We start from the raw sequence: 10,212 nt of genomic DNA on the forward strand, positions 1-10,212 counted from the left end.
TACTGAACTAAAGGTACTTCTAGCATTAAAAGCCACTACCAGTATCATTTATTTGAGGCAAGATGCATATGTTGCATTCTACTCAAAAAGTAGATGTAATTTTTGATAAGAACAGTGACATACATTAAATACGACTAGGACAAAGAGCTCAACTAACTTTTGGATGAAGAGCACCTAAATGAGTAATTATTATGAGTGGTAAAGACCTATGCCTTGTATTTTATTTGAAATGCCTCTGATAAAGACTTGACTTAAAGCTGAGTTCTTTAAAGTAAGAACTCAAAAAACAGGTTATTATGAACAAAGAGACAATCACACTCCCGACAAGGAGAAAATACATAACTGTACCACACGCTTCAGGACTGTCACAAGATCCTGGATGCACACAGCCTTATTTATGTGAAAGCAGCTCTACATTCAGCTGTCCTCCAAAAGCGTTCGCATGAATGTTGCATTTCTCTGCATCTATCAACTACCTGGTTTAACAGAACCTACAATTAATATTTTATTTGTAGCTCCTGAAAGAGAAAAACATTTTCTTCTCCTCATTTGGGCACAGAGAATATTACTCTAGAAAATGAATTGAGAAGCTTGTTTCTCCTTTCTTATTGACAAAAGCCACTGAGAAAACGTTGTAAAACATCACCAGTGCTGCCTGGCTGACCAGGACTGGAGTTATAGCTACTAGGACATAACTGATTGCTCTAGCTCGATCCAATTGATACTACGTTGGAGGTCTGTTCTTCCATTAACCTTGGATGAAATTGTTCCCTGAATTAGCTTCCTCACTCTTGAAAGCTGGCATCAATTTTCTTCACCAATCCTTTGCTTCTAAGGTACTGTGGCCCCCTGAGTACCCAATGGCAACAGAACGGGAAAGTGTAAGAAAGGTGATGCCCATGCATTTTAGCTTTTGGAGAGGGTCTCAGAACAACTTGATGGAGCAAGACACCTTTTAGTTTTATGTGACACACAGTCTCAGTAAACTAAAGAAGTAAGACTGCACCTTGGGCACCAGTTTCTGAATTCTGTTCTCCAACAGAAATAAAATCACACAGAAAATAGGTAGCTTTGTCAAACGCAAATTGCTCCAAAATGTGATCTGGATTGCATGATGGATAGATACTTTGTGTGTCTTTTCCAGGAAAAGAAGGCTTTAGTGAACAGCTCATTATGAAATAGTTATAGACAGTCCCCTTCTACCCAAGAAGAACATAATTAAGTAACTTTAATACCTCTCTAAGGATGTTTTTTAGAGATGAATACTATGCATCTACAGTACAAGAAGCTCAACTATGTCCTACAGGAGGCTCACAGAACTGTGCAAATAGGTCCTGTTCAGATTATTCAATCACAGATAAAGATATTCCCTTTACCTATTGTTCGTATTTGGAAACGGTTTACTATTCTGAACTTTAGCATTTCATAGACATTTGTTTGAAAACTTTAAATTGAATTACATTTAATCTTTGAAATGCTGTTACGACCCAAGAATAGGGCAGAGCAGATTCTAAAATTTCTCGTTCCCAGTTTGGTTTGAAGATAATGATTTATTGCAGCATTCATCAATTGCAGGATAAAAGTTATGCCCATAATATTGATTCTGAAGTTGCACTTATGTCTAATGAGTAAAGAAAACTGGATATCTCTTAGCTGTTTCTCTCAAGAAAGATTACTCTAAAATTTCTTGCCACTCATCCGTCTCTGGGAACGAAGTCAGCTTGTGTTTTTGCTAGCTTAAGGGATGAAAGACTTATTGAGTGTTATAACCTGTGCCACTCACGATGTTTAATCTTTTTGAACAGCTAGCTGAATATCCTTCCAACAGTTTGGATCAAAGAACAGCAAGACCTAAACTAGAATCTATATTTCCTTTTAGACTACCAAAAAACCCCAAGACTGAACTGCAATGGAAATCATTAACCAAATTATTGAGTCATCACGAGACCTGCCCTCTCGCATAATATAATTAACAGTAACCAGTATTTTCGTACTAAGTTGTTAGGCATATCAGTTAATGTGAAGTACTGCATGCATTTCAATTTACTGTATCCAAAATGAAAGGGCTACTGCAAAAGGATACTTTCTAAGGCTCAAAATCTAGACAATTTTTAGTTTCCCCTGGCATAAGTAGGAAACGAGGAATCTGAATAGAGACTGCATGATCCAAACACAAGAAAGCAGTTAACAGATTCAGACTTTAGTATTTTATATGTAAACATCTGGCAGCATAAAAGGGACTCATGTAGAGGAATAGAAAGTCCACATAATTATTTTTATTATCATTTTAAAATATTGACTCAGAAGTTCTTGATATTTAAGGCAAATTCAATATACGAATAACAGTGCCTATTACCAAGACTTTTAAGCCATTTTCATATTGGTTCAAGAAGAGTGCTGACTGCATACTTGCCCCCTTCTAGGTTTGGACTTCCAGTATCCTATTGGAAGTATACTGAAAAAAAAATGGCATGCAGATTAAATTGTAACAAGCTAGCCCTGATAAGAGGAATAAGTGTTAAATGGCTCTCTTCAGCATACATTAACTGAAGTAGTTCCATCAATTTTTCTGCGTCTCCAGCTATCTGCATGAAGCACTGAAAACTGCTGCAAGAGATTCTAGGGCTGTATCAGAAAGTTGCAGCACCAGAATGAAGTGATCCAGCAAGTGGATAGTATAAACACTAGGTTCATCACAAGCTTATGATGAAGAACAGAGTCCACTTCTGATCGCACTAGTTTTTGCTGCCGTTTGTTTAAGCATTATATCTAGTATAGTTTTCTTGGATCTATGAGAGGCAGATTAATCTCAAAAGCTATTACAGATGTGGCCACTGCAAGCTGACCTTGAAGTCTGTCTGGTTGTTTCCAACAAGCTCCAATCAGGATAAGCTCCATTTACATGCATCTCCTCTATGAAACAAAATCAGCTGTAGCTTTAATTTCATGAATGATGTCTTTTATAAGTAAATATGCAAGAAATACAAGTAATAGCAATGTGTTCTACAGTTATCAAAATATGAATTTAACTTTTAGCTTCAACTCACCAAAATGAAAATTGCAGATAACTGCTAAACTAGAAAGCTCTTCTCTTGAGCTTTACAAAGCTTTTAAAATCAGTTGGCTTTTTAAATAAAATACCTATAATTCGGTTCTGTGTAATCCAGAATTAATTTCCAGACTTACATATTGTGTCTCTCCCAATTAGCAGCCATACATAACACTATAATGTTGCACTGCCTCTTGGAGTGACTTTAAATGGATACACTAACTGCCCCAAGCAGTTTATACACTAAACAGCTGCATATGCGTGGAAACGTCTCAGTTCCCGAATTTCTCATCGAAAGCTATTTTCCAGTCATCTAGCTGATATGCTTTTACTGAACTACATGAGCTTTTTGTTGAAAAAGGTTTAAATGTTTAATTTGCTTTGCTATATCTAATATATTATCAAAAAGCCACTTGTGATTTATTTAAAATGTTGAAGGGAAATATATTCAGAATGCTAGGACAGAGACAATTTCCAAACAGCAATCTTGTTGAGTCAGACAGTTGACCAACTGCAATAAATTTTGCTTGTATCTGAACTTCAAAGAAGAGAACAGCAGCTGGTTCTGGAGAAGCTCACTAGATAATCCTCATGGAACTTTTCTGCTGTATGTAGAACCTAAATGGCATTTTATAATTTATTGGCAAACAGTATAAATACTTATTGTGTATAAATTTAAGATAAAGCTAGCTAATTAAAGTTAATAAGAGGTTGAATTAGTTTTATTGTATGTCCATACTGCAGAATAATATCAGAAAATCTTTCTGCATTACAAAATATGGTAGTGCAATAGAGAAGACAGCGCATTGAGAAGAATAAGCGCTTGTAACTGGCCAAGGAAGGAACCACAAGTAAGTTTCTTCTCCTATATGAGTAATTTCATATACCTATCTGTGTACTAGCAGAGGAACATCATAACAAAACAGAACAAAAAAAAAAAAAAGGAACCTCATAGTTGGTGCAAATACAGCTTACGTAGCAAAGAGACCAAGTAGACACCTTCCAAATAAAAATTCAAGTACCTAATTTGTTACTAACATCATGCTTAAGCAAGACAGTGTTCTTTGAGGAGGGAGGGAAAAAAAACACTACAGGAGAATGTGCATTCTCAATTTGGCTACAAATCATAACAGCACAGAAAAAGTAAAAAGATACGAGAAAAATGAACACACCTGAGATGTAAATAACAGCATGAATAGGACACAATTTTAGCTATATTAAAAATTTATGTAAAAATTGCATCACTGCATGAGTCACATATTGTCCTTCTGTGGCAAAGGTGTATTGTACCTAAACATTTTGCTTGCGGTATGTCCAAGAACCCGAATCAAGGCAACAGATTAAAATGACTACCTGCTTTTGGCAGACTACTTTTTGAACTACAGGTAAAAGCAGATTACTTTAAGGTGAGAAATTCTCTTTACTTCAAAGGGGCAGCAGCTTTATTTTCCACAGCTAGAGGCCTACCCTCCAGTAGAAGGATAATTTAATACATTTACACTTGGAGGACAGTATATTAAAAAAAAAGAAAGGGGCGGGGTGGGGGGGGGAGGGAAAGGAAAAAAAACCTGTGTGTCAGTGTTCTTTTTGTTTGTCTGATGCTTCCATGGACAGATAATGACTTATTTGTAAAGGACGATGATAATGGGGGTCTATTGCCTACTTACAAACATTAACATTACAAGTCAGTGCCACCGTTATTAGTCTGCAATGACTACTGAGATCAAAAAAAACTTCTTTAGTAGGCTTTCTATCTAGCTTTTCTTCTACCAGTCTAAATAGCCGCTGATGTAAAATGGAGACTGCAAGCTTATACAAAGTAGCGTAATCAAAATTTCAACACAGATGTATTATGAAGTACTAGAAAAAATTTTAGGCATATCCTAAAAATATCCTGCAGTAATAAAAACATTAAGAGTTATTCATTTTGCAAAATTATTTTTTAAATCAGAATCTCCAACTTTCAGCTTCATAATTCACATCTATTATATTTAGGTTAGCTTTTCCTGATACATTTTTAAAATTGTATTAGTATTTAGAATTTTCCTAACACTATGCTTATATAAGATAAACATAGAGTACTTACACCACTCCCAGCATATCGAACAATAAATAATAGATTCCCCTGACAGGACTTTGATGACCTGGCAAAGCCCGAGTGCTTTCAGCCAAAATCATATGAAACCATAAATCACTCTTTATTTTATAGAATATTTCAAAATGGATTCCTGCTTTCTACCTTGAAAGTCATTTCATGTGTTATTTATAACCAGTGAAGACCAGAATGGAAGGAAAATTGCATAGAACTAGAAAATTTACTGTGACTGCTTTTATAAAGAATAACTCCTTTTAGAAAAAAATTAGAGTTACTGGCAGACAAACTTGTGAATACAGTCACCTTTTAAAGAGTAATATCCTTTATTTCACAGCTTCACCATAAGCTAATAAAGGCCTCGTGTAGTTTAAGTAGCATTAAAACTGAATATAAACCAAACAGCTAAAGAAATACAAAGGTAAGGGTAACCCCGCATCCTTACCCACACCACTAAAAATAAGTATGTACAGCCAAGTTACAAATCTTTGCACTTACAATGATTTCTGACATAAATTCAGCATTGCTGAATGTTTTGCCTAAGAATTTTCCTACATGATAATTGTCCAAAGATAAAAACCCTGCCATTGACTCTAAGAGCCTAGATCTGAACTGACATTCTCTCAAAAAATAAATGCATTTTTATCTTGGGATAAATACTTACCAAAGAACTCATAATGTTCTCTCCCTAAACATGTACTAGCATTTTAATACCTACACTTATTTAAAAAGTCGACCCCACAAAAGCTTATCAATAATGAACTCACTTAAATAAATACGAATATTGCCCACTTAAGCAAGCATTTACAACATCAGCCCTCCAAAACTAGCTACTACTCACTGACAGATAAATGGAATTTATTGAATATCATTTTCCAAAGATCAGACATTCCACAACAGCAAAATTGCTTTGTGGATTAATGATATTGTACACCATCTACTTTGTGAGAGAAATATCCAATGAGGCCATTTGTGTTTGGTTAGTGGGTAACTTAACCATAGTACTATATTCAAAAGCAGGGGTATGAGAGCCTTTGGGGGGTGGGGGAGGGGTGGGGAGAACATGAGAAAAAAAAGCATGACTTAAATGTTATAACATAAAATAATAGAACCAAAGAATAATGTTGAAATAGTTTTTTTAATTCTCATATTTTATTTTCACTGGAAATTTAAGATATGGCCATCAGTTTTATATCATATGATAACCTAGTTTTCTTAAAAATTATGGATATATCTTCCACAACATTAATGAAAACTTTGTTACTGGACCATAAAGCCATTAAATAGGACCAGTGTTTTTGTACTGTACAACCAGCTTCCTATAAAATTGCCTTCACAAGACAATGTTTAATCTGGGATAAGAAAAAATACTTTCCTCAATAAAGGAATTTACTTTTACCATGGAAATATCAAGCTACTAGTTTAACACAGAATGTTAAATGCAGCACTGATGACTAAAATTTCACATGAGGTTCCATTCTCATTAAGCTCACTACAGGGAAACAGTTAAATGAGCCTGAAATAAGAAAAAAATCAGATCTAATGTTACCTCTCAATCTAATCACTAAAATTAACAGATGCACAAATTATAAAACCAAAAAATGCCATACATGCAGAAGAGAAAGCAATTACTACTACACATTTAAAAAGATCCTTAACACAAACAACCCAGTTATTCCAAAGTCTGTATTTATGACAACTAAACATCTATAGGTACACTGCCTATAACATCAGAAAATAGATACTTAAAGACAAAGCTAAAATATTTCTTTGAAAGTCATTTCCCAGAAGACAGGATGGACAAAAGTTCTACTTTGCGGTAACATTTTATTCTAGGTACATTTACACAGATAAAAAATATTCAATCAACAGTATTAGTCATCATTTATGTATGCCCTTGGCAAAAAGTGGTTGCACAGAAAAGATAGAATTTCTGCATTTTTAGCAATCATTTTGAAGATCTTCAAATTAAATCTACTAGCAGAACTCTATGAAGTGAGCTAACAACTCAAAAATGCAGTCTAATACAAATCCATACCACCATGACCAAATGGCAATGTATCAGAGACAGAACTTAGCTCAGAGAAATCCTTCCTGCCTCCACCCTCCCCCCCCCAACACACACACATCAAACCTCTAGTATTACAAGCGCATTCCAAAGCAGGGAAGGTCATATTTGATGGCTGGCACGTGACCAACTCTAACTGAAATGGACAGTTTAGCCAAAAAGTGCTTTTGTTGTTGAGCTTATTGTTATCAGGTGAATATTTGTAAGAGCGTGGCTAGGAGTGCACAAACTCTTCCATTTGTGGCTTCCTACCACCAGTCACTTCTTTTTCTCAATGAACAGCCAGGTACCTAACACAGGTATCATACATCCAGCAAGTACAACATAACGGGCAACATGAAAGATATGCATATGAAAGCAGGCTGCCACTGCCAAAACAATTCAGCTGGCCTGCATTTTACTCTTGTGATGTCCTTGAGCAAAGGACTGCCAGAGCAGGCTCCATTACATTCTGTCTTCAACAACAATTACAGAATTGCCAAAAGAAAGTTTTGGCAGGACAGATAGGTTTTACTCCTTCACAAGAACCATGAAAACATGAACTCTGTGTTAGATGGTTGTAGTCAGCTCTATTAAAGATATACTACCTTCACTAGCTTCCTTAGTAGCTAGAAATGCTACTCTTACTATTACTAGCTATTGTTTTCACCTTTTAGTTTCCTTAGCAGGTAGAGTAGCTAAATAGGCTGAGACTGATAGTGATTTTATGAAGCTTTCAGTATCATTTTATTCACCACTGTGTACATAAACATGATTTTCTCTTTGCAGTAAAGACTGAATTACCCTCATAAATCACAAAAGATACGCAAACGTTTTAACATTTTGCCCTATTGGTTTGATATTTCAGCCTTTCATTGTCTCCCATTCTTCTCATACGCTCAAACACTCACAGGTCCAAACGCACATGAAAACAACGGGTTCTTTACCAGGGCTTCCATTGTGTACAATAGGGCTAAGAACACAGAAGGGATCTCTTAATTTGCTCAAGAACCTTAATTTTGCATTTTTAATTACATTTAAAGTCAACAATGGGGACAATATGCTTTTATAATTTCTCACAAATCTCAGAATTAAATTAGAGCAATTATATCAACACTGTAAGACGACTGCTTCTTCCTAGTAAACATTTAATATAGCAATTAGACTAAGAAACTCATTTATTCCATTCCAAACCACTTTAAAAAAAGAATCTTAAATCTGAAGGGCACACCTTAATCTGACAAAGTAATGAACTCAAAGAGAGTTCCTGATTTCCCATAGAAAACAAAAACATTTAGAAGAGTCTTGCTTTTGTGCTCAGAATACCACACTGAGGAGGCCTTCAGAGGTCTCCATAAAGGCCTGCAAGATTTGACTGTAAACTTGGGATCCACAAATAGTAACATGTTTACTACTGATCATGTTAGAGACTAGAGCTCAGTGCTGAATTTGAGGCTTTTCAGGAGCAGGGGGGGAAACACCTATCAAGAGTCATTTAGACTCGGCCACTATCACCCTGGGTTCTGCAAAACAGAAATACATTTCAACATCAGATTACATAATCACGATACAGAAGCAGCAAATACTTTATTTCTGAAGGAATACAAGTCTGTCTTGTAGTGACAGCGTTGTGGTGTGTGTTTCAGTGAGAGATTTAAGATCTCCATTATTACTCACTTGATAGGAAACAGGATGAACTTGTACAGGACGTATGAAGCATGGGCAGTTTCTGGAAGTTCACAGTCAAGTCTCTGATATCCCAAATCCTTCAAACATATTTTCTCAAATACTCAGTAATATACTTTAAAGGGAAGACTCAAAGAGTTTTGGATGATCATTTGTACACAAGCACAGAGGTTAGGAAAAAAACTTTCAGATGAGAGCTTCATTCTTATATCACAGGAAATATAGTAGAAAAAAAATCCACATATACTGCATACAGTGAAACAACACTGACTTAGCTCTTCAGAGCTATTTTCAATACAGAAGAGTAATCTTTTAACTCAACAAGGTAGGAGATATTTCAGAAAAAAAGGTTCCCAAAGGCAGCAGGGTCAGACAAGGCTTTATTAAATACCAAAAGAGCACTTGATCTTAGGGGCAGGAAGTGCGTGTGCCCGACTCCCGGCTCACAGCCCCACGGTACACGGACACCCACGTCCTGGCAAAGGCCCGACGCCACACGCCCATCCCCGCCACCTCTCCGCCCGAGCAACTCCCGACGTCTGAGGCCTAACGGCAACCCTGCAGCAGGCTGCCGGCTCCCCGGAGACTGGCACAGCGCTGCCTACACAGCAGCCCCAGGCTGCTCGCCAGCAGCCCTAGGCGCCCGCCGCCGCCGCCCGCGCCATCCCCGCCCGCTCCGCCGCCGCGTACCGGTCCCTATCACCACCACGTCAAACTCCGAGGGCAGGTTGTCCGCCATCTTGGGAGCGGCGCTGTCAGGCGGCTCCCGCCGGCGGAAACGGGGGGCGCGGCGGACAGGGGCTTCCCGCGGCGGCGCGGAGGGGCGGCTGGGAGCTGTAGTCCCGGCGGCGAGGCGGCCGCCCACCCCCAGGGCCCCGCCGCGGCCTCGCCTTGCTCGTGAGCTTTATACGTAACCCTACTGCAGCCGTAACCCGCGCGTTTGGTGTCCCGTTCATGTGCTGACTTCGCTGAGGTACTTGGGGACCAAATCTTCCGTAACTCAGAATCACTTTTGACATCAGTTAGATTGCCAACGTTACCCTCTCTTAGTAACTAAAAATGGAGTAAAAAATCACCTGTATTCTCTGCCTACTCTTTGACCAATTGTTTAGCACTTAGTTCCTACCAACTTCTTTTCGCTTTATTCCCTACCATTTATCATATCCTGATATCTTAGTTTACATCTTTATAACTCTTTGGCGGTTTCCAAAATTAAGTGGAAATGTCCATATGAAAAAAGATTTTTTTTAGGGTGAAAGTAAGATTTTGTGGATCGCTTCCTTAAAAGATACCAGATTTCTTCAGTAACTGTTATTCTTTGCAACCTTTTCTGCCTAT

At 37.5% G+C, this 10,212-nt stretch overlaps 1 protein-coding gene across 4 annotated transcripts in view; it reads right to left on the reverse strand.

Annotated features, from left to right (window-relative positions):
* The window catches only part of CHM (CHM Rab escort protein), a 78,741-nt gene extending 69,090 nt beyond the window's left edge, over positions 1-9,651 (reverse strand). For 2 of the 4 annotated variants that reach the window (XM_068956763.1, XM_068956762.1), the window contains exon 1: positions 9,565-9,651. In XM_068956763.1, the coding sequence (XP_068812864.1) occupies positions 9,565-9,613 (49 nt within the window). In that variant the 5' untranslated portion in view covers positions 9,614-9,651. Of the gene's footprint in view, positions 1-8,865; positions 8,955-9,564 lie in introns of all 4 variants that reach the window. The other 2 variants (XM_068956765.1, XM_068956764.1) reach the window with 2 other exon arrangements.
* Between the last annotated feature and the right edge of the window lie 561 nt (positions 9,652-10,212).

The sequence above is a fragment of the Struthio camelus genome, chromosome 11 (assembly GCF_040807025.1).
Source record: "Struthio camelus isolate bStrCam1 chromosome 11, bStrCam1.hap1, whole genome shotgun sequence".
Classification (NCBI taxonomy): domain Eukaryota; kingdom Metazoa; phylum Chordata; class Aves; order Struthioniformes; family Struthionidae; genus Struthio; species Struthio camelus.